The sequence below is a fragment of the Cololabis saira genome, chromosome 23, assembly GCF_033807715.1.
Source record: "Cololabis saira isolate AMF1-May2022 chromosome 23, fColSai1.1, whole genome shotgun sequence".
Lineage (NCBI taxonomy): Eukaryota > Metazoa > Chordata > Actinopteri > Beloniformes > Belonidae > Cololabis > Cololabis saira.
In genome coordinates this window covers 189,782-215,698 of record NC_084609.1, presented here as the reverse complement: position 1 = coordinate 215,698, position 25,917 = coordinate 189,782, and the positions used below count along the sequence as shown (strand labels likewise).

Below are 25,917 nucleotides of genomic sequence, written 5' to 3'. Positions count from 1 at the left end.
ATGACCAGTTATCTAAGTTAATTGACATTTGTGGGAAGATGGAGGACAAAATGTTGTTTTCTTCATTTTTTTCTTCATAATTTGAGGTTCAATTTCTTTTGTCTTCATTTTATATTAGACAAATCCTCAGTTGACCTGGTGTTGAATAAACAAGACTTACTTTTCTTTAATCTGAGTAGTGTTTGAATTAAGATTCCCTATGTTAACAGAAATGCATACATGTAAATACTAGCAAGAAAGTTTTAGATCCAACACAAACAAGTCAGGCAGTAATTTGGTTATTTATTGATTTGATGAATTTATATTTATTTATGACCACAAAATTTAAACAATTTCAGCAAGTTGAACAAAAACGTTGCAGTAAATAGTGATAATATAACTGAAATATTTAGCTCAGGTTACCATCAATTTACACGCTCTCACAAAAATGAAATTACTCGACAATTGAGCCTGGCATACTGGATGTGCTGGTATGGATAGATTGAAAGAAAGACACTACATTAACAAGGAAATACATATTGTACTTTGCACATATTTAAATTGTTCTTTGTTGAATTTTATATAGGCTACACTTTGTTGTCAAACATCCGTAGGATGATCATTCCCAAACTTGTGAGAGGAGTGTTAGTGGAAGAGCTGAGAGTGGATGGTAGATTTTTCTCTTTTCTGTCCTTTGTTCTTTCATGTATTGTTAGTGGTGTTTGTATCAGTTGTTTAGTGTTGTGTGTCGTTAGTTTTATTTAAGTTTGTAGTTGTTTTTGTGTATTTTTGCCAGCCAGGCTTTGTCTGGCTGGAGGACCACTCAGAGGCCAAAATGGCTTCCAGTGGCTTTTCCAAGCTGTCTTTAAACAGCCCCCCCACTGTCATCGACACCTTCACCTTCACCTCCAGCCCCACCCCCACCCCCACCTCCACTCCCAAAACAACAAAGCTCATCCCACAGCCGACCCCCCACTGTTCCCACTCTCTGCTCTACCCCCCCACCCCCCTCCACTACCTCTGATACACCCCCCCCCCCTGCTCCAGCTTGTCCCTCACAACCCTCCAGGTGAGAAATCAGCTCAGGAAGATGAACGCGAGGAAGGCGGCAGGTCCGGATCGCATCAGCTCCAGGCTCCTGAAGTCCTGTGCAGACCAGCTGTGCGGGATTGTTGGACACATGTTCAACCTGAGCCTGAGGCTGGGGAGGGTACCACCACTATGGAAGACATCCTGCGTGGTACCTGTTCCCAAGAACCCGCACCCCAAGGACCTCAGCAGCTTCAGGCCGGTGGCTCTGACATCCCACCTGATGAAGGCCCTGGAGCGGCTGCTCCTCCGACATCTCCGCCCCATGGTGAGCCCAGCGATGGACCCACTACCGTTTGCTTACCAACCTGGTATTGGGGTGGATGACGCCGTCATCCTCATGCTACATCGTGCCCTGTCTCACCTGGAGAAACCTGGGAGCACTGTGAGGATCATGTTCTTTGATTTCTCCAGTGCGTTCAACACCATCCAGCCGGCACTTCTGGGAGACAAGCTGGAGAATGCAGGGGTTGACAGTCACCTCACATCCTGGATTCTGGACTACCTCACCAACCGGCCACAGTATGTGAGGACACGGGACCACACATCGGACATGGTCGTCTGCAGTGTGGGGACCCCGCAGGGAACGGTCCTGGCGCCGTTTCTCTTCACCCTCTACACTGCTGACTTCTCCTACAACTCCCCAACCTGTCACCTCCAAAAGTTCTCTGACGACTCTGCTATCGTCGGCCTCATCACTGATGAAGACGATAGCGAGTACAGAGAACTGTCCCAGGACTTTGTGGACTGGTGCCTGCAGAACCACCTCCAGATCAACGCGGGGAAAACCAAAGAACTGGTGGTGGATTTCCGCAGGTGTAATAAATCCCCCTCGACACCGGTGAACATCCAGGGAAAGGACATTGAGATGGTGACATCTTATAAGTACCTGGGTGTTCACCTCAACAATAAACTGGACTGGACTACTAATTCCTCTGCACTCCACAGAAAAGGCCAGAGCAGACTCTATCTGCTCAGGAGACTGAGGGCCTTTGGTGTGCAGGAGAAGCTCCTGAAAACATTTTACAACACTGTGGTGGCATCAGCCATTTTTTACGGAGTGGTCTGCTGGGGCAGCAACATCACAGCTGCAGACAGAAGGAGGCTGGACAAAACAATCAAAAGGGCCGGCTCTGTCGTGGGCTGCTCTCTGGACACAGTACAGGTGGTGGGAGAGAGGAGGATGATGGCTAAGCTGTCATCCATGATGGAGAAGGACTCCCACCCCATGAAGGACACCTTCAGAGCGTTGGAGAGCTCCTTCAGCGACAGGCTCCTTCACCCTAGGTGTGTGAAGGAGCGCTACAGACGGTCCTTCCTCCCTGCAGCTGTGAGACTACACAACCAGCACTGCTCACAGTAGACCACAAACAATACAAACAATCCTGACAATAAAAACCATTCTGCAACGGGCATAAATAACATCTGTAAATATCCATCTGTTTTTCTTTTTGTATACTAGAATTTTTTTTTTATTTATTACTATTTTTATTCTCCTTCTTATTCTTATTCTTATTATTATTGTATATACTGTTTATAGTGTTATAGTGTTTATTATTATTATTATTGTTGTGTGATATTGTGTGATATTGATGCCTCTTGTTTTGCACTATCCCCTTTGCTGCTGTAACCTGGAAATTTCCCCTCTGGGGGACTATTAAAGGATTTCTTATCTTATCTTATCTTATCTTAAGCATGGCATTAAGGTCGGTGCCGGCTCTCCGTGCAGCGTGGAGGTGGTGGCGTTGGCTGTGGGGGAGATCATCGGGCACAGCTCACTCATGTCTGCTGCCCGTATGAACAAAGCCGTGGTTTTGTGTTTAGAGGGAAGAGCAGGTGAAATGTTTGGTGGAGAGGGGCATCACCGTGAATGGGCTGTTTGAGCCTGTGCTGCCGCTGACGCAGTCAGCACCTAAAATAACGCTGTCAAATGTTCCTCCATTCATCAATGATGAGTTCCTGATTAGAGAGCTGTGTCGTCACGGTAAGGTGATATCACCAGTTAAAAAGATCTTGTCTGGTTGTAAGTCACCACTGTTAAAACATGTTGTGTCTTACCGGAGACAGCTCTTTATGATCCTAAATAACAAGAATGAAGAATTTAATTATCGTTTCTTTGTTCGTGTGGACGACTGATTATGTTTTGTTTGCAACTTCCTCTCTTGTAAAATGTTTCGGCTGTGGTGAGGAGGGACACCTTGTTAGAGCTTGTCCTAACCGCGCCGGCTCGGCTCCGCAGGGCTCGGTTGGGGGGGGCGGCGGCGGCGGCCGAGCGGCCGGCCCCTGCTGCGCAGCGGCTGTAAGGCTGGTCGGCTGTGGGCAAAACCGAGTGCTGCAGACAGCAGCGACAGTGAAGGCTGCATATCTGACTGCAGTGACATGTCCTGCAGTCAGACGACTGCCAGTCAGGAACAGAAACTGTACTCAGAAACCATGTTTAAAGATTACCTGCAGCAGACAAAAGGCATGAAAGGCCTTGATATAGAGCATTTTCCTGACAAGCTCATTTTGTACAACTCAGCAAGACATGTCATTAAAAACAGCTACATCAGATCTCACTGATCACGAAATTATTAGACTGAGAAAACAAATGCTTAAGGTGAGAAAGCAACTCGGTTTTTAATGATGATGAAGCTGTTGGTTTTACTCTTATTTATCTCTTTTACTGTTTTTGTCAGGGTTTGACACTTTCCCCCCAGTCTTTGAGTTTCTGTTTTGCTCCGCCTGTGTCCCATCAGCCCTGATTGTCTGCACCTGTGTCTCGTCGTGTCTCGTTATCCCCCGAGTATATCTGGTCTTCTCTTTCCCTTGTTCCCTGTCGGACCATACTGTTTCTACCTCCATGTTTTCCTCGTCAGGTTTTTGTAGCCATGTTTATGTTCTTGTTTTGTATCCTGCAGCCAGCGCCACGGACCCGGGCTCCCCCGCAGCCAGCGCCACGGAACTGGGCTCCCCCGCAGCCAGCGCCACGGACCCGGGTTACCCAGCAGCCAGCGCCACGGACCCGGGTTACCCAGCAGCCAGCGCCACGGACCCGGGCTCCCCCGCAGCCAGCGCCCCGAACCTAGGCTCCCCCTCAGCTAGCTCCCCGTATCCTGGGCTCCCTGCAAAAGCCAAGTTCCCCAGCCAAGCCAATTTTCCCCGCCACGCCCGCCAAGCCCCACACCAAGCCCAGAGTCCCCGCCAAGTCCAGAGTCCCCGTCAGGCTGACAAGCCCCACGCCAAGCCCCCCAGGCCCTGCGCCTAGGCCTCGGGGACGTCCCCCCGAGCTGTCTCGCTGGTCTGCCCGGCCTCGTGGCCGACCCCCGGGGCTCTCTCACCGGTCTCACCCGGAACTTTGGCCGTGTGTTGACAAGGAAAAGGGCACTGGTGTTTGACACAGCAAGGATGAAAAATATTGATGTTCTGTTTTTACAAGAAACACACAGTGATGAAGGCAATGAGGTGGATTGGAACAAAGAGTGGGAAGGAGAGGTGGCTTTGAGCCATAACACCACACTCAGCGGTGGAGTGGGCTTCCTGTTTTCTCGGAACTTTACTCTATCGTCTCTGGAGGTCGAGCATGTGGTGAAGGGGAGGTGTCTTTTAGTCAAGGCACAGTTTGAACATCACACCCTGTTTTTTATGAACATTTATGCTCCAACAAACGGTACAGAGAGGAAGAGCTTTCTAGAAAAAGTCAACACTAGACTGAATTGCTGTGGCTCGGAGGATTTTTTATTCTTGGGTGGGGATTTTAACTGTACCAAGTACGAGTTTTTAGACCGTAATCATGCAGAGCCTCATCCAGCCTCTCAGCACGCTCTGAAGCAGCTGGTCTACTCCCACGGCCTGGTGGATGTGTGGAGAAGGATGCACACAGACTACAGACAGTACACGTGGTCCCACCTGAGAGAGGACAGAATCTCCTTAGCCTGACTTGATCGTTTTTGTTCTAAGCACCATTTTAATGTTTTTAAGCTGTGTAAAATAATGCCAGCTGGTTTTACGGATCATTCTTTGGCTTTATGTCATGTCACCATTAAATACATTTGACCTAAGAGTGCATACTGGCATTTTAATTCAGTTTTAACATTTGACAAAGGTTTTAGCGAGGCTTTTAGATTTTTTTGGACTGGTTTTAGACACAGGAGAGCTGATTTTACATGTCTTAGGCAGTGGTGGGACCATGGCAAGACTGAGATAAAGCTTTTGTGTCAGCAGTATACTCTCAATGTCACACGTGACATCTGTCGATCTATGAAGACCTGGAGACTGAGATCGTGGAGCTAGAAACAATGAGTGCTTCCACAGGAAATCGAGGATATATTGAAATCCTCAAGTCCAAAAAAATGGCTTTAGCCAACCTGCTGGACACCAGGGTACAGGGTGCACTGGTATGGTCCCGGGTCCAGAACATCACAGCGATGGATGCTCCCTTTAGCTTCTTCTTTGGCCTGGAGAAGAAGCATGGACAGAGGAAAGTGATCCACTCTCTGCTCTCTGACACGGGGCAGGAGCTCACTGAGCCTGGTCAGATCAGAAGGTGAGCTTTTGAGTTTTATTCATCTCTCTTCACGAGCGAGTACGTGGAGGATGATGAGCTGTTTGATTTAGTTTGATCAAAATCTTTTCAGGATTTGAAAGTTTGTTTTGGAATAAGTTAGATTTATTTTTAAACGTAAAAATAGTTTGAGAGGATGTTGAAAACTATGAAGTTGTATGATTATCCAAGTCAACCATTTTAACTGAACTCTCAAAATAAATGATTGTCAGGAAGGTTGTCGTAGGACCCAGATGCAGGAGAGCAGGAGGCAGGAGTTCCCAAAACGTGTTTATTTCACAAAACAAAAACAAAAGCACTGCTGAACAGGATTCAGAAAACAGGAACTTAAAACAAGAATCCGAAAACTATGGGAAAACTTGACAGGGAACACATGGAGGGATGAAACAGGACGGGCCAGCAGGGAGCAGGGGAGAGACAAGACCAGATATACACAAAGGATAAAGATTACACAGGTGCAAACGATCAGGGCAGATGGGAACCAGGAAGGTCAAACAAGAACTCAAAGACAAAGACATGGGCTTAAAAATAAAACGGGAAATGTCAAGCCCCGACAATGATACCAGCACTGATCACAAATGTACACTTTTTATCCAGTGTGAATACGTTGATGTCTCCTTAGACTACTTGATTGGCTAAAAGCCACTCCACACTGATCACATCTGTATGGCTTTTCTCCAGTGTGAATACGTTGGTGTCTCTTAAGATCACATTGATGGGCAAAAGCCGCCCCGCACTGACCACATCTGTAAGGCTTGTCTCCAGTGTGAATACGTTGGTGAGTCGTCAAATTATCTTGCCGGGCAAAGGCCGCTCCACACTGATCACATCTGTAAGGCTTTTCTCCAGTGTGAATACGTTGGTGGACTCTTAGATAACTTGAGTCGCTAAAAGCCACTCCACACTGATCACATCTGTAAGGCTTGTCTCCAGTGTGAATACGTTGGTGAGTCGTCAAATTATCTTGCCGGGCAAAGGCCGCTCCACACTGATCACATCTGTAAGGCTTTTCTCCAGTGTGAATACGTTGGTGGACTCTTAGATAACTTGAGTCGCTAAAAGCCGCTCCACACTGATCACATCTGTAAGGCTTGTCTCCAGTGTGAATACGTTGGTGTTTCTTAAGATCACTTTGATGGGCAAAAGTCGCTCCACACTGATCACATCTGTAAGGCTTGTCTCCAGTGTGAATATGTTGGTGTTGCTTTAGGTGCCCTTTTTGGGCAAAAGCCGCTCCACACTGATCACATCCGTAAGGCTTTTCTCCAGTGTGAATACGTTGGTGTCTCCTTAAAACACCTTGCCGGGCAAAAGACGCTCCACACTGATCACATCCGTAAGGCTTGTCTCCAGAATGAATGAGCTGATGACGCTTTAGGTGAGCTTTTTGGGCAAAAGCAATTCCACACTGATCACAGCTGTACGGTTTTTCACAAGTGTGAGTTTTCTTATGCTTCTTCAGGTTTGATGAAGTGGTGAAAACTTGCTTGCAATCATCACAGCAGTGTCTTTTGGGTCTTCCTTTATGATTCTGTAACAGAGAAGATGACTTACATTATCTTGGCTGCATTATCAAAAGCCTTTTCAGTTTCAACCAAGTGCTGCCTGTCAGGTTCTTTCCTGTGAGACAATTAAGTTTATCTTCTGAGGACTAATGTTAAACATATTATGTTACAACTAGTTGTTAACAGTACGACACCTTCAGATGAGACTTCTTATACATCTATGTAATAAGTGTAAAATTTGAAAGCTGCTGAAACACAAACTCAAAACCCATTCATATTAAACATAATATTGAACATGAACCCTTGTGTTTATTATATAATTTAAGATCACTTCATACATACATACATACATACATACATACATACATACATACATACATACATACATACATACATACATACATACATACATACATACATACATACATACATACATACATACATACGAAAAAGTGTTTGCCCCCTTCCTGATTTCGTTTTTTTTTGCATGTTTGTCACACTTAAATGTTTCAGATCCTCAAACAAATTTAAATATCAGACAAAGATAACAAAAGTAAACACAAAATGCAGTTTTTAAATGAAGGTTTTTATTATTAAGGGAAAAAAAATTCAAACCTACATAGCCCTTTGTGGAAAAAGTGATTTCCCCGCCCCTTTTAAAACAAAATAAATTATCATAATAAATAAATAAATTACCCATGGTTTATCACATCTTTGGAAAGCTGAGTTCAATTTCTCCAACCACAACTGTTCTCAATCAAGAAATATGTTCAACAATATGTTCTCAATCAAGAAATCCCTTAAATAGGACCTGCCTGACAAAGTGAAGTGGACCAAAAAATCCTCAAAAGCTAGACATCATGCCGCGATCCAAAGACATTCAGGAACAAATGAGAAACAAAGTAATTGAGATCTATCAGTCTGGAAAAGATTACAAAGCCATTTCTAAAGCTTTGGGACTCCAGCGAACCACAGTGAGAGCCATTATCCACAAATGGAGAAAACATGGAAGAGTGGTGAACCTTCCCAGGAGGCTGGCCGACCAAAATTACCCCAAGAGCGCAGCGACGACTCATCCAAGAGTCACAAAAGACCTCAGAACAACATCCAAAGAACTGCAGGTCTCACTTGCCTAAATTAAGGTCATTCTTCATGACTCCAAATTAAGAAAGAGACTGGGCAAAAATGCCCTACATGGCAGAGTTCCAAGACAAAAACCACTGCTGAGCAAAAAGAACATAAAGGTTCGTCTCAGTTTTGCCAGGAACATCTTGAAGATCCCCAAGACTTTTGGGAATATACTTTGTGGACTGAAAAGACAAAAGTTGAACTTTTTGGAAGGTGCATGTCCCATTACATCTAGCTTAAAAGTCTGACGCAAAAATAACACGGCATTTCAGAGAAGGAACATCATACCAACAGTAAAACATGTGGTGGTAGTGTGATGGTGGCTGGGGGCTGTTTTGCTGCTTCAGGACCTGGAAGACTTGCTGTTGTAAATGAAACCATGAATTCTGCTGTCTACCAAAAAATCTTGAAGGAGAATGTCCGGCCATCTGTTCGTGAGCTCAAGCTGAAGCCACTTGGGTTCTGCAGCAGGATAATGATCCAAAACACACCAGCAAGTCCATCTCTGAATGGCTGAAGAAAAACTAAATGAAGACTGTGGTAACTTCACATGAAAAAGGACCAAAACTCAGTCGTCATATTTTGAATCTTTATCTCAAAAACTGGCAGGAACCAAACAGTACAGAAAAACATGTGGCATTCAAGATGGCTGCAATCTTCTAACACCGCTGGCAGGAAGAGGAAGTGGGCCTTTTCAACCTGGCCATAAAAGACCATAGGCACCTGCCAACAGCGCCATCTCCTGACATGATGCATATAGGCAAGCCTATAGAAATCCCACAGCAAGACTCTTACATAAATACATACAGGCTACCACACTTCTCCCCCCTTAGATTTCAACCCCCAACTGCAAAAACAAAACAAAAAACATTGTCATTTTCCTTAGCCTACTCAAGTGCCTACATAACATTTACACATTCCAAACTGAGTAATTTTTTTTTATTTTATTTTCTTTTTTATTTAATTTCTTTTCCACAATATGCAAAAAATAAACACTTAAAGAACCAGCCTGTCCGGAGGCCTACGAGCACGCTGTGATTTGCGCACTACAGGTGTTCTCACAGTCACTGGTGATGGTGGTTTTGGAGGGATTGGTGATGGAGACATGAGGAGTCTGTGCATGTGTAGAAGAATCGTCTTTTTGTTCAGGGGGCACAGACAGCTCTGCTAGGGTGTCTCTCTCAGGTACAGGCATCATTCCACCTGCTCCCTCAGTCGGAGAACTCACCGATGGCAACTGTGTGACTGTCTCTGTATCTGGACTGGCATCATAATGCAGGCGCACATGGTCTTGATGTCTGCGAAACTCCCGTCCGTCCCTCAGTTTGACCACATGTGAGACTGGACCACTCTGCCTACGGATGACCCCAGGCAGCCATTTCTGGTTGTTGTTATGGCTAAAGTCCTTCACATAGACATTGTCACCTGGTTTCAACTGTCTTTCTCGGGCATGTTGATAATGTCCCTCTTTCATTTTCTCCTGCTTCCTCTCCACCTTTGCTTTCAGGTCTGGACGCAGTAGGTCCAGTTTAGACTTGGGCCGACGGCCCATCAACATCTCTGCTGGCGTGCGTCCAGTAGTTGTCTGTGGAGTAAGGCGGTAGTTAAACAGGAAACGTGACAGTCGGGTGCTGATGGAGTCTCCTGTCAACCGCTTCAGGCCTGCCTTCACTGTCTGAACCGCCTTCTCTGTCAATCCATTTGAAGCCGGATGGAAAGGAGCAGTCAGGATGTGATGAATGCCATTCTGCTGCAAGAAATCACTGAACAGCTCACTGGTGAACGTCGGCCATTATCACTCACCAGAGAATCCGGCAATCCGTGAATGGCGAACACTTGCCTGAGTTTACCTATGGTTGATGGGGCGGTGATGTTGCTCATGATGTGGGCCTCTATCCATTTGGAATGGGTGTCGACCATGATCAGGAACATCTGCCCCATAAAAGGGCCTGCAAAGTCCACATGCAGCCTAGACCATGGACGGTCTGGCCACTCCCATGGGTGCAGTGGTACTGGTGGTGACAGGTTTTGGTTAATCTGGCATTGTGTGCATGATTTCACCTTGTACTCCAGCTCCAGATCCATTTTCGGCCACCAGACATAGGACCTTGCAAAGCTCTTCATCCGAGACACCCCTGGGTGAGTCTCGTGAATCTCCTCCACAATCCGTGGACGAGCTGGCGGTGGCACGACCACTCTCGCGCCCCACAGAATGCATCCATCTTGCAAACTCAGTTCAGTCTTTCGCTTTGCATAGGGTTTGAGAGCCTCACTCTCCACCGCACCGGGCCACCCCTGCAACAGGAAAGTCTTTACTTGAGACGGCACTGGATCTCTGTCCGTCCACTGTCTGATCTGGGCTGCCTTCACAGGTGTCTCCGCCACTCTCTGCAAGGAAAACACAGTCTCGGGCAGCACATATGAACTAGCAGGTGTATCAGGTAAAGGCAGTCTACTCAGTGCATCTGCATTTGAATTATCTTTACCTGCTCTGTACACAATTGTGTACTGGTAGGCGGACAAGGTGAGGGCCCAACGCTGTATTCTCGCTGAGGCCAGCGGTGGAATACATTTAGACTTGCTGAACAGGCTCATCAGCGGTTTATGGTCCGTGTAGATGGTAAAATAACGGCCATACAGGTACTGATGGAACCGTTTCACAGCGAACACAATGGCCAGCCCCTCCTTGTCCAACTGAGAGTACCCTCTCTCTGCCGCATTCAGGGTGCGGGAGGCGAACCCAATGGGCTTCTCAGATCCATCCTCCATTATATGGGAGAGTACCGCCCCCACGCCATAGGGCGAGGCATCACAGGAAAGCGTGATCTCTTTGGCTGGGTCATAGTGAACAAGCAATTTTTCGGAGTGGAGGAGCCCTTTCACTTCTCTGAATGCTCTCTCCTGATCTTTCCCCCACTGCCACTTAGTGTCGTTGTGCAAAAGCTTGTACAGTGGGGCCAGGACCTGGGAGAGGTCCTGCAGGAACTTGCCATAATAGTTCACTAGACCCAGAAATGATCTGAGTTCAGGTACAGACTTTGGGCTTGGCGCCTCCTTAATGGCTCGCACTTTGTCCTCCAAGGGCCAAAGCCCCTCTGCTGTGACCTTGTGACCTAGGTAGGTCACACTGGGTGCCATGAACACACACTTGCGACGTTTCAACCGCAGGCCAGCATCCTGCATCTTTTTCAGCACCTGCTCAAGGTTGGCCAGATGCTCTTCCTCCGTGGCCCCCGTGATCAAGATGTCATCAAGAAACACGGCCACATGAGGAATCCCCTGCAGCAAAGTGTCCATGGTTCTTTGGAAAATGGCAGGGCTGGATGCCACTCCAAACACTAGGCGGTTGTACTTGAATAACCCCTTGTGTGTGTTGACGGTGACAAACTCCTTTGACTCCTCGTCCAGCAGCAACTGTTGGTAGGCATGGCTCATGTCCAGCTTCGTGAAGAGCTTCCCCCCTGACAGGGTCGCGAAAAGGTCATCGACGCGTGGCAACGGATACTCCTCCTGCTTAGAACCTTGATTCACTGTCAGCTTGTAGTCCCCGCATATCCTTGCCGTTTTATCTTCCTTTAACACTGGAACAATAGGAGCTGCCCACCTGGAAAATTGAACAGGCTCTATAATTCCCAATTTCTGCAGACGGTTCAGTTCCTCTTCCCCAATACCTTTCATGGCATAAGGCACTGGCCTGGGCTTGAAGAACCGTGGCTTGGCGTCAGAGTCCATATGCAGCTTCACTGCCACGCCCTTCAATGTGCCCAGCTCATCCTTGAACACCTCACTGTAGCGCTGCAGAATGTCCTCCATTGAGTGTGTGTGGGCATACTTAATTTCATGCCAGTTCAAGCGGAGTTTGCGAAGCCAATCACGGCCCAATAGACTAGGACCGCTCCCTATGGCTATCACCAGCCTGGCTGTAGCTCTCTGGCCCCCAGTTGCAATGTCCACATATAACACCCCCAAGTTAGGTATGGGCTGGCCCGTATAAGTCCTGAGCTTGAGCTTTGATGGCCTGATAGGAGGCAGACTTGGCCCCCACGACGCCCTATAGGTCTCCTCACTTATGACTGAGGCCGTAGCTCCGGAATCAATTTCAAACTTAATGTCTTGGCCATTAACTGCCACAGTAGCATAATACGGCTCAGGTGGCTCCTCGTCTGTTTCCACGCCATACATGTTATATGAACACGCAGCCTCCCCCTCTTCCTCTTCTAGGTGGTGTGTGGCTGCTTGGCCCCGGGACTGCTGAGGTTTCCTCCCCCCAGGCTTAACTCTGCCCTTACAGCTTCTGCACCTTTTTGCCAAATGGCCCCGCTTATTGCATGCATGACAGACAGCATCTTTAAATTTACAGTCATTTGCATAGTGTGACCCCCCACACCTAAAGCACTCCACCCGTTTTGCTGGCCTACCAGTCTCTTTCCTGACTTGGTACACTGCCCCTGCCTGTGATCCATTTCCTTTTTGGATATCCTTGGCATCATTTGCGGCCATTTCCATGCCCTGGGAAATGTCAAAGGCCTTCTGAAAAGTCAATGGTGGCGTTTCCCCCAGCAGGCGGCGCTGAATGGCGTTCTCATTAATGCCACAGACTAATCTATCACGGAGCATGTCATCAAGCACTGCTCCAAAATCACAATGTTCAGATAGCTGGCGTAGCTCGGCTACAAAGTTGGACACTGACTGACCTTGCCTCCTGAAATGGCTGTGGAATTTAAACCGTTGCACAATCACAGAGGGTTTTGGGTTGTGGTGGTTTGCCACGAGCAGGACAATTTCATCATAAGACAACTCTCCTGGTTTCCGTGGAGTGGCTAAGTTCCTTATTAATTTGTAGGTCTTTGCCCCACACACACTCAGGAGAATGGAGCGCTTTTTAGCCTCCTCCTTAATGTCATTTGCAGAGAAAAAGTGTCCCAACCTTTCCTCGTCTCCCTCCACAAACTCACTGATAGCTCCAAACATTGCCATCTGAACACGCTGACCGTCGGCCACTGCCACGTCCTGTCCCACGCCTTGATTCTGCTCGCCTTGGCTCTCTGCTGAGTCACTGCTGCTGCTGCTGCTGCTGCTCATAATCCAACTTCAGCCAAAAACATAATCCAGTTTGAGCAAAAACAATAATCCAAATTTTCCTCGTCGCCAAAAATATGTGGTAACTTCACATGAAAAAGGACCAAACCTCAGTCGTCATATTTTGAATCTTTATCTCAAAAACTGGCAGGAACCAAACAGTACAGAAAAACATGTGGCATTCAAGATGGCTGCAATCTTCTAACACCGCTGGCAGGAAGAGGAAGTGGGCCTTTTCAACCTGGCCATAAAAGACCATAGGCACCTGCCAACAGCGCCATCTCCTGACATGATGCATATAGGCAAACCTATAGAAATCCCACAGCAAGACTCTTACATAAATACATACAGGCTACCACAAAGACTTTGGAGTGGCCTAGTCAAAGTCCCGACCTGAATCCCATGGAGATGCTGTGGCATAGTCTTTGGAACTACCCACAGGTACAACAGTGCACGTGTTGCACAGTCCAGGTGTACATAGGGGTTGAGAAACACTTAAAAGTTGAAAAAGGTTAGAAGTCATAGAGGTTGGAGGCTTGGTGCCCAGACAGAGTTGAGGCAAAGTCTGGGCAGAAAACCCAGCTAAAACACGTCAAACTGAGTTTTGCAAAACAACACGGTCTTAATATTGCTGCTCTAGACCATTGAAGTGAATGAAGGATGTGTTCACTGGTTCTTGGTAACCAGTGGGTTTTCACCAGTGCAGCTGGATGGATGGCTCCTCGGCTGATGCTAGTCGCACCGGTCGGAGATGAGGTGTAGTACTTGCAGAACTTAAGCACAGCAGATGGAGAGCCAGGTAAAAAGAGAGCAAGATGCGGAGAGCTGCAGCTATTTATTAACCAGCGGGTCTGCTTCATGTCAGCAAAGAGGGCCCATGATGTTTAATGGGTCTCTGCCCAACGCACTATCCACGCGTCACTTTCCCATCTCATACCAAAAGCTACAAACTACAAAGCCTGCTGGGCTTTGGGGTCATTGTCTAGGTTTCTTTGTTTCAGGCCATGTGGTCAACTGTAAGACAATGTGGTCTTACAGTTGATATTAGAACTCAGAGTTTGGCCCCAGGGTTGATGTTAGGCCTTTCCATGTTCAACATAGGGCTGTGGCCAAACACTTGCAAAATTGTTAGACTTGCATACAAAACTTTTAAGTCTTTAAACAAAAATTTTGGATTTATATTTAAATTAAATATATTCTTTTACTTGCAATAAAAATATTTTTTTTTACAGTTTGTACAGATTTGCTTTCAATCTGATTTTTTATTGAAAGTTAATTTTTCTTTGCTTGCATAATAAAGAAACAAAAATTCCTCCATACTTTTGTATAGCTTAAGAGTAAGTCTCATTTTGATGACAATTGGCTTGTAGCTTGTCTGTGTTTCAGTGGTTCTACATTCATACTTTTACGTCTCTTTATTAGGGAGTTATTGACCGCAGAAGTGGAAATCCACAAATATCTGTCCAACTTTACCGAACCAAAAAGGTCTGGACTGCTGCGTCTGCACGTGCTACATTTACATACATTCAAGCGCAGAAATGTTTATATGTAAAAACTTCATGTGTTTGTGTTATCTGTGGTTTAGTTCAAAACCAATGATGCATTATAAAAAAAGAGGGTTTGGATCATCATTAGCAGACAGAAAAACAGAACGAGCGGCAACGTGGAACTGAACACTGACCTGCAGACCAGCAGAGGAAAAACCCACTTTGGACCTGCTGCTGGACATTCAATGGGGGATCAAGATGGCGGACACGGAGTACACGTTTCTACCTCGCTCTCCCACACGCTTTACAATTTTATTCTTGTAAATCCAACTCTCCGTCCTCACCAACCCACTGGTTCACCGCTCTAATACCTCAGTGCTATATCATCTCCTGAAATGGCAAGTAAGAACGTAAGGCAAAGTAAAAAAGACACTACGTCCGTCAATGGTGCAACTACTGGCGACGTTAGCATGGCCACGCTAACCAGCCTACAGGAGGGCCACAAGGCTGACCTAGCAGCTGAATTTAAGACATCCTTCTCGGTGCTGGAGGCCAAGATAGATCTCGTACAAACCACTGTGTCCAGCCACGGCCAACGGATTACATCTCTAGAAACTAATGCGGACTCGGTGGACGAACGCTTGCAGGCTGCAGCCTGGAGGCTTCACGTGCAGAGCTAACCGCTATCAATGAGAAGCTACAAGTAAAATGGCGGACCTGGAGGCTCGAAGCCGCCGAAACAGTGTTCATATCATAGGTCTTCCAGAGTCATTTGAAGGACCGCGACCAACTGATTTCTTTGCCGCTGACTGAACTGTTGGGCGAGACAAATCTACCGACACCTCCCGTGCTGGATCGAGCACACAGGTCCCTGGCCCCGAAACCCAAACAAGGTGAGAAGCAGAGGCCTGTCATCGTCTGTTTCCATGACTACCAGACTAAAGAAAAAGTTCTTCACAAGGCATGTAAGAGAAGATCCGAGCTGCAATATCTGGGTAAATCTGTGCTTTTCTTCAAAGACTTTATCCTCGAGGTGAGGGCACAACGGGCTACATCCCGAGAAGTTATGGTACTCCTTTACAAACGCAGATTGAAGACTGCTCTTCTCTACCCGGCGAAGCAGTTTATTACTACGGCCAACGGGGAAAAGTTGCGGTTTTCATGGGTTGGGGACACCGAGAGATACCTGGCAGCAGAGGTGGGGGACTCGAGTCACATGACTTGACTCGAGTCAGACTCGAGTCGCAAATTTGAGGACGTGAGACTTGCTTGACTAAAACTGATAAAAGACTTGACTTGACTTTGAATTGGTCCTCATGACTTGAGACTTGACTCAGGCCACGTTTACACATAGCCGGGTATTTACAAAAACCGATATTTTCCCCTCTACGTTTTCAAAAATATCCTCGTTTACACGGACCCGCATGAAAACGATGTTAACGTCATGCCAGCCAATCAGAATCCTGGAAAAAACAACAAATGACACGTGTAACTTCCAGTTAAGGCTGATTTATGGTTCCGCGTTACACCAACGCAGAGCCTACGGCGTAGGGTACGCGGCGACGCACACCGCGTATCGCTGCGTACCCTACGCCGTAGGCTCTGCGTCGATTTAACGCGGGACCATAATTCAGGCTTCACTTGCAAGACGGAACGAGAGTCTGAGAGAATTTAAAACAGGTAAAATAAAAGAAAATATTGACGGTGGCCAAACAAATTGTAAACACATGTTGCACTCATGACGCTGCTGGTGACGTTTCTGTCGCATAATGTGACGTAAATCTCCGTTTTCCTCAGTTTTCTCTGTTTAGACGCAAACGTGAAAACGGAGTTTTTGAAAATCTCCACTTTGGCCGGAGTTTTCAGAAATGATCGTTTTTGGGGGCTTTGACCTCCGTTTTCGTGTAAACGAACGGCCAAAACGCATGAAAACGCCTCAGTTTTTATCCCCGAGGTGAGGGCACAACGGGCTACATCCCGAGAAGTTATGGTACTCCTTTACAAACGCAGATTGAAGACTGCTCTTCTCTACCCGGCGAAGCAGTTTATTACTACGGCCAACGGGGAAAAGTTAAACTTAAACTTGAGACAGATGACTCGAAGGGACTTGCCTTTTTTTATTTAAATATTTACATTTTTGCACGAACTAAAGCCCCTTTCACATAGAGGGCGCAAAGCGAAGACCACCGCCGGCGATCCCATTCATTGAGTATGTGCTACCGCGATGCAAGAGCAGACCGCTCTGCAGCCGAGCTCGGCGGCACACGAGAGGGCGTTGCGCCGCACCTGCCGCCCAAATTGAAAGTTTTTTAACTTCATTGTGCCGCGCTGTGACGACATCTCGGCGCGTCCAATAGGATTTGCCTTTCTGCAAAAGAAACAGACGTTTAGCAACAGGCGACTGCCCTCACTGAGTCAATACTGTAGATGCTGATCAGCGATATGACGCAGCTCTCCATGGTTGATGGTGACGGGTTTCAAAAAATGTTACAACAATTCAACCCAGAGTACGTCCTGCCATCCAGAACCCATTTTACTCACTTAATGGAGAGAAAATACGTTTCTGAAGGTAATTTGTGTGTGTGTTTAACACACACACACACACACACACGCACACACACACACACAAATTTCATTTAAAAGCAATTATATATATATTTTCATTTATATTAGTGCTGGCCAACGATTAAAATTTTTAATCTTAATTAATCCATGATTTCTGTAATTAACTATGCGATTAATTTATTCACACATTTTGTGCTGTTCTAAATTACCTCAAGGTATTTTTTTTTAATGTTTTTAATACTGTTAACAACCTGAGAAAGGGCAAATAGGCTGCTTTATGCCAATGTTTATTCAAGCTTTTGACCTGAATGTAACATTCCTTCATAAATACAAACACAATGTAGTCCCAACTTTACACTTGTAAAGACTAACTTAAGATTCCTTGTTTTTTAAGCAGCTCAATGTAAAACAATGAACCATATGCATTTATAAACATATGGAGAAAAATAAAAGGCTAAAAAAATATCCCCTTCTCCTAAGCGGGATCAAAACAGGGGGATACAAAAACTAAATTACAAACAAATAAAGTGCACATGTAACAGCAGGGAGTAACTCCACCTATAAAGTGCAGACCGTTTCCTCACCTGATCCTCAGTGCTCAGCCATAAACTTGTGCGCCCGTCTGTGTGCAGGGGGGCATTATTGAGTTTTATGTAAAGCGCTTTGCGTTGCATTATTTATTTTGTAAGAAAAGCGCTTAACAAATAAAGTTTGATTTGACTGGTCATTTTTTGCAAGCTGCTACAGCGTTGTCTGCTTTTGACGAGGTGGGGGGGCGGAGCGGCGCGCTGCGCTCTTTAGGCTGATTTATTGTTCCGAGTTACACCAACGCAGAGCCTACGGCGGAGGGTACGGTGTGTGTCGCGGCGCTCTCTGCTCGTGTGTTTGGCTGCAGGTATTTGAGACTCGACGTACTTCCATGGTAATTCATTTCAAATCGACAGTACATGCAAATAACTTTAGTTTTGTCCAGCGAACCATCTGCATCTTTTTGAAAGTGAACTTGCTGTTCAAAAGTCCCTTTTCATTCTCCATCTTTCAATCCACCATACGTTTCCTCAGGCTACGGGTGCCGACGAGCGCCAGAAATGTTGCGCCTTTTTTTTTTTAATCTCATGCGTTAAAAAAAATTGACGGCGTTAAGAGGACGTGAAGTTAACGCATCGTTAACGCGTTTACTTGGACAGCACTAATTTATATATTTTAAAATAGCTGAAATACATAACTTAATTTTGGTAAAATCATAGAGTAGCTGCAATAATTAAATATGTAAAACTTTTATGTTGAATATTTTCTGTTGACATGTAGGTTTTTGCACATAAAATATTTACAAAAATATACTTTTGTGTTTAAAAGGTAAAGGATATCCTTAAAGAGGTCAACAGCTCCCTCACACTGACTGCTGATGTGTGGACCAGTCGTGCCACAGAGGCATATCTTGGAGTTTGGTGTCATTTCATCACCAAAGACTGGCAAATGAAGACTTTGAACCTCGCCACTCTACCTCTGGAGGAGAGGCATACTGCTGCCAACATCATGACATGGATGGAAGAGGTGATAGAGAAATTTGACATCTTGCCAGGCAAAATTAAAGCAGTAGTTCATGACAACGGGTCCAACATGGTGGCAGCACTTCGACTGCTGGAATAAAAACACGGTTGGTCTTCAGTCCGCTGCGCTGGGCACACCCTCCAACTTTTAGTCAACAGTGCCCTCAAGGAGCCCAACATCAGCAAAGCTGCTGGTGCTGCAAGACACCTAGTGGAGCTCTTCAGGAGAAGCGAGCTGGCAAATTCAAAACTGAAGAAGAAGCAGCAGCAAATGAACACCCCAGAGCACAAGCTGATCCAGGACGTCAGTACGAGATGGAATAGTACCTACTACATGGTAGAGAGACTCCTGGAGCAGTGCTGGCCAGTTACTGCAACTCTCTCAGACCCTGAGGTAACTCCAAGAGGAAAGCACTACTTCCACCTGAAGCCAGAGCAGTGGGTGCTGCTTGAAGAGCTGGTGCAAGGGTTGCAGCCGTTTGAATGTGCTACAGTTTACCAAAGTGGACAGGAGTATGCTACTGCTTCATGTCTTCCACAGCTGGTCAAAGGGCTGCAACGGTCCATACAGCAAACCCCGTTTGAGACAAGCTCAGGAAAAGCCTTTCAAACCATTGCAGGAAAAGGAAGAAGTGAGAGATGGGAGAATCTTAACACTGTCTCTGCAGAGACAGACAACCAACTTGTTCTTGCAGCTGCCATCGACCCAAGATTCAGAAAGCTGAAGTTTATCTCACCTGAAGATGGCACAAGGGTGCAAGGTACAGTTGAAGTTCTTGCTATCAAAGAAGCAAAGGCCGAGACTGGGATCAAAGATGACCCTGAGCTACGGCAGAAGAGGGGGCGTGTCCCAGGGGGAAACTCAGCGCTGGATAACCTGCTTCAGTCTGACACAGACAGTCTGAGTGAGGAAGAGGAGGAAACCCAGGAGGACAAAAACATCCAAATGGTGAAGAGGGAAGTCCAGATGTTCTTCACAGAGCCACCAATAGCCAAAAAGGATGACGCTCTCAGCTGGTGGAGAGAAAATGAGGGGCGTTTTCCCACACTGTCTAAGCTAGCAAGATCTCTTCTGTGCATTCCTGCAACATCCACCCCGGCAGAGCGAATCTTCTCAGCAGCAGGAAATATCTGCTCTCAGAAGAGAGCAAGCCTGACACAAGACCATGTGGATATGCTGACTTTCCTCAGTATGAATAAACTGTGAGCAAGTTTCAGTCTGTTAAGAATTGAAAACTTCTCTTGCAACTGTGCAGTTGACCACTGAATGTTCTTCACAAAATGCACTTAAATCGTTTTGTTTACTGTTTTACTGCTGCTAATATGCCTGCCCTTGGTTTGCAGGAAAAAAAAAGTTTACTTGATTTTGTTATTTATTTTTTATATTATTTTGTTTTATTTATATTTTAAATAACATTTGCCTGTCATTTAAAATATAAAAAATGACAGAGGTTTATTTATTTTTGCATTTGTCTATTCTGACTGAAAACTGCCTGTCCTTGAGATAGGACATTTTATTTACTTTTTGTATGCAGCAAAGTTTAATAAAATATATTTTTCATTAAAGTACCCATCTTTCTTGTTTTTATTATCATTTCCCACATAATTAAAGCCACCTCATACTAAATTATTAAAAACATTACTAATTATCTTATTAGTCGACTAATCGTTTCAATAGTCGGTGACTAGTCGACTATTAAAATAGTTGCAGCCCTATTTACGGTCTAATTATGTCTTGCCGCTTTTAATGTTGATGTAAAACACTGAATTACCTTGTGTTGAATCGTGCTATATAAATAAACTTGCATTGATAGATAAGTACAGACTTGTTCCCGGGTAATGGAATGATGTCATAAAGAAAAGAAACAAAAGGATGGTACATTGAGTATTATTATGATAAACACTTAAGTAATCCTTTTTTAACATGTGTGTGTACAGATACATGCATGTATGCAAGTGTAAGCATGTGTAGTGTACATATGTATGTGGATATGTAATGTGCTTGTATATATGTATGTACATGTATGGATATATGTGTATATATGTATGTACATGTATGGATATATGTGTATATATGTATGTACATGTACGATACATGTGTATATATGTATGTACATGTATGGATATATGTGTATATATGTATGTACATGTATGGATATATGTGTATATATGTATGTACATGTATGGATATATGTGTATATATGTATGTACATGTATGGATATATGTGTATATATGTATGTACATGTATGGATACATGTGTATATATGTATGTACATGTATGGATACATGTGTATATATGTATGTACATGTATGGATATTAGGGGTGTAACGGTACATGTATTTGTATTGAACCGTTCGGTACAGTGTGTTCGGTTCGGAACGGAGGCGTACCAAACGAGTTTCGGCACGCCTTTCCACAGAGACATATTAAGTAGAGGGCCGCACGTTGTGGAGCAGAGCGCTGCTGCAGCTGCACAAGCAGTTGCGCTCACACCGAGAAACAACAAGCAACAGTTGTAGCCGACGTCATGGCTAATGCCGCTAGTATTGGCAATCAATAAGCCAGAACTCGAGGACCCTCCCGCGACTTTAAGGTCTCCCGTCTGGGAACATTTCGGCTTCCCGGTGACATATAAACAGGGACAAAGAAATGTTGATGGTTCTGCGTTACACCAACGCAGCGCCTACGCCGTAGGGTACGCGGTACGCGCGACGTACGGCGCAGGCTCTGCGTCGATTTAACGCGGAACCATAAATCAGGCTTCACAGCGCGACTCCACTGTCCGCCGGAGCGCGCCCGGCTCGTGCTCAGCGCAGCGCACCGCCGACTCCGCGCTCATATATTTAATACATTTATAAAGCCCATATATTTATAAAGCCCCGCCTGGTCCGAGCCCTTACACTGAGGCCACGGTAGATAGGTTACAGGCGGACACGCGGCACTGTTGACTTTTTTTCGCTGCCGGCAACGTGACCAGATCACATGACTGGTCAAATCGCAGCCTTTGGTGAGCCTTATAATGTTATTTAATCTGAGCAACAACTTTAAACTGTTCAGTGTTGCAACTGTTCAATTTTGCACATCAGGGAGATATTTTTTTTTAAGTCTGAGCCATGTTATTTTGTGTGTGTGTAATAAACAACTAGCACGTTTATATTTTGCATTTTGTTTTCTTACTGTACCGAAAATGAACCGAACCGTTACCTCCAAACCGAGGTACGTACCGAACCGAGATTTTTGTGTACCGTTACACCCCTAGTATATATGTATGTACATGTATGGATACATGTGTGTATATATATGTATGTACATGTATGGATATGTGTGTATATATATGTATGTACATGTATGGATATGTGTGTATATATATGTATGTACATGTATGGATATGTGTGTATATATGTATGTACATGTACGGATACATGTGTATATATGTATGTACCGTATTTTTGCGAACCATAAGGCGCACATAAATCTATTACCTGTACTGTATTACGGTAATGTAAGGTGGACGGCCACCATGAGAACGGTAAAGGAGAAGGGGGCGTGTGAAGCACAGGCGGAAGAAATGAAAATTTAACATTTTCATGGAGATCCGTCCTGGTGCTTTCGCTTCATGAAACGGTGCCAGCGCAGCAGCAGTGCCCGGCGGATTATATGGAAAAGATGGAGTGCTTCCGCTCATTCTGCAGCTGACACATCACGAACATGGACAGGTGCCGCTCACGTTAGGTGAATCACACGGTGGAGTTAACGGGGACCAGCGCGGGGGAGTGGAGCGGGTCCAGCGGAGGGGAGCTGAGCGGGACCCGGGACCACCGGGGTCGGAATCTGCAGCACAACGGGGTATGAAAATTTTATTTACTCTTGTGCTTGCCTGCCACGCTGATGGACAGAAACTGCCGGCTATGGTGATTTTTAAAAGAAAAGCGTTGCCTAAAGAGACTTTTCCAGCCAGAGTGAAATGAAAAGGGCTGGATGGATGAGGAGATGATCAGTGGCTGAGACAGGTTTATGTGCGGCGACCCGGTGGTTTCTTTAAATTCTTTAATGCGGAAACAGAAGATGAACCTTTGAAGGGTTTGATTGATGTGAAAAGTGAAATAAAATATCAAACTAAGTTTTGCTCCCGCTTTATTTTTAAATAAGCACACTTGTGTGTGTGTTTTGCAGCGCGTGTGTGCAGCTCCATGTCTGTAGACTGCGCCTTTTGGGTCGGTGCACCGAATGCTCTTTGTTGTTGTTAGCTATTATTCATTTGTTGTATTTCATATAAGGAAAATGTCTCAGACATGTCAGACAAAATAACATTTTGAAATGTAAGAAGGGGGGGGGGGCATTCATTCATTCATTCATTCATTCATTCATTCATTCATTCACAAGCCGAGGCTTCAGCCCCGACCCTTTGGTTGTGACCTAAGTGTTCATGTTTGGTGGTGACCAATACATTTGTTTCATTCATTCATTCAAAGTAAGAACTTATTTAGTTTCATGTTTAAAGTTAAGATTGAATTGTTCTCCCATTTAAAATATATAACTGGATCTTATTTGATCCCAGGGCGACATGTGGGTGACGTCTTGCCAACGAGCAAACGCTCTCCATGCCACATCTTTACGGTTTAGGTTTGGTTTGTCAGCAGGAGACAGACGGACCCAGAACCAGCGGGTTCTGGACCTGAACACTGACCTGCAGACCAGCAGCGTCCGCTTTAGTCCTGCTGGATGAGGAGTCCTGGCTCGGATCCCGGTCCATCTCCTGGTTCTGGTTCTGATCCCGGTCCATTTCCTGGTTCTGGTTCTGATCCCGGTCCATCTCCTGGTTCTGGTTCTGATCCCGGTCCATCTCCTGGTTCTGGTTCTGATCCCGGTCTGTCTGCAGACCTGAATGAATGAATGAATGAATGAATTAATTTATTTCAAACATGTACATAAAAAATAAAAATAAACAGTAACATCTTCATTTGCACAAAGGTTCTAAAAAGGAGTAGGAAGAAGTTTACACTTTTTCCTAGTTCCTACCCCTTTATAACTCTATGAACTTACATTATTGCTATTATTATATCTACACAATATCCATATAAATATAGTCTATATAAATACTACGTAAACATGCATATTACTATATAATTATCCATATAAGTATATAGAAAATATAAATATTACAGAAATATTATAGTATATAGAAAATACAATTACCGTAGATGACCAAATAGTCGCCCGCGCGCAAATACGCGCCTGTGCTCTAATAGCCGCCGGGGTCCGAGCCCATTTGGCATAATAAACGCCGGTTCAATTAAACGCCCGGGCGACTACCGGTAATAATCTGGTAATAACACTGTATTTGCATTGTATTGTGTACAGTATCGTTCATACTGCTCTGATCAGCTCTGATCAGCTCCAGGGATTCTTTATTATTTATAATTTTTTTTTTTTTTTTTTTTTTTTTTTTTATATATATTAAAATCCCAAAATATCTGTACCGTTTCTGATTGGGTGTGCGCACTGCGAATCATTTTTAGACACAACAAAGAACGCGTACCGCAAAAGTTGTGTCTCGGCGCGGCGGAGGAACCCGGCGTCCCAGCAAAATGAGAAGAGAAAAAAGAGGTTTTCCGAAGAGCAGACAGCGCACACACTGAAGGCTGATTTATGGTTCCGCGTTACACCAACGCAGACCTACGGCGTAGGGTACGCGGCGACCCGCACCGTACGTGGAAATGCGCTCTTTTTTTGCTATTAAAACATGATTTGTAATGTGAATTTGCAACACTTTAAACTACAAATAATAGTTTTTGACGTGACATCAGAGATTGTGCATGCTCTCTGTGAAAGGATGAGTCAAATCGGGTCGTAGCTGCTTCAACTGTGATTCCTTCACGAGGAGCGACCAGGATTTCAAACACGCTTGATTTTCTTGCGACCTCACGATTCGTGATCGGGAGCTCGTCGTGAGGTGTTGTGTTTTGTACAGTGTGTACAATTTTAGTTCCAGTGGTACTATGGTGATCTCATATGTTCTTTGTAAGTAATGGTCTGGTGCTGCTCATTGCAAAAATAAATTGTAGCCTGGTGCAAATACCCGCCTGGTTCTTATAAACGCGTGGGGTCCAAGTGGATTTAGCATATTAAACGCCCGGGCTACTAAATGGTCATCTACGGTATATAAATCTATATAAATATAAACTACATACATATCCCTATAAATATATATATATATATATGCTACATACATAATAAATATATAACATATTACATAACTATAACTATCCCTCTCAACATATAATATATACTACATAAATATCCACATAAATATCTAAACAGATCTTAAGTATAATATACCATTTTTCCCTATTTTATTTGTTTATCTCACTCCTCGTTGACCCATTTCCTCTTCCATAAACCTGTTTCTAAATCATGTTTGGTATCTCTTTTGAACCAGATTTGTGTCAGTACTTTGTTTCATTTCCTGCTCCAAACTGTTCCACAGAGTCTCCACAGTTCCATATGAACATGCTGCACATTGTTCCACCTGTTTCAACCTCGGCTGGAAGAATGCAGCCTGCAAACACGTGGCCTCCACTCGAGCGTTGCTGCTGGAAAATGTGGGATTAAAGTCACCAGAGACATCAAATGATCGTAAACCCGTCACAACCGACATGACAAATCCATCGGTTTCGCTACAGAGACTCATTTAATAGCGTGAAACACAAACTCACGGCTCGGGTTCGTCGTTAAATCTTCTCTCGATCTTCCAGACAAACTGAAGCGTCTCGCGCATGCTCCATGGGCATGCTCCCATGGAGCGGCTCCGATACGTCACCGTCGCCGCCATATTGGATGTTCAAGACTGCGCTGTAAACTAATACAAGTAAATGGACTTATTTTCATAAAGCGCCTTTCTACAAAGAAATGTACGTTTTACGTCTCATTTATTTATTCACACACGCACTAATATACTTGGGAAACAGTTCGGCACCAAATATAATATAT

General features: G+C 44.9%; 2 protein-coding genes across 2 annotated transcripts in view; both read right to left on the bottom strand.

Moving 5' to 3' along the window:
- The window catches only part of LOC133424461 (zinc finger protein 239-like), a 278,042-nt gene that overhangs the window by 216,974 nt on the left and 35,151 nt on the right, over nt 1-25,917 (bottom strand). The window lies entirely within an intron of this gene.
- On the bottom strand, nt 5,896-25,609 carry LOC133424449 (zinc finger protein 501-like). Its single transcript, XM_061715072.1, has 3 exons — nt 25,381-25,609; nt 23,615-23,808; nt 5,896-7,142 (listed from the first exon to the last, which is right to left on the bottom strand). Exons 1-3 carry the CDS (start codon nt 25,583-25,585, stop codon nt 6,201-6,203), a joined length of 1,341 nt encoding a protein of 446 aa, XP_061571056.1. The 5' UTR covers nt 25,586-25,609; the 3' UTR covers nt 5,896-6,200.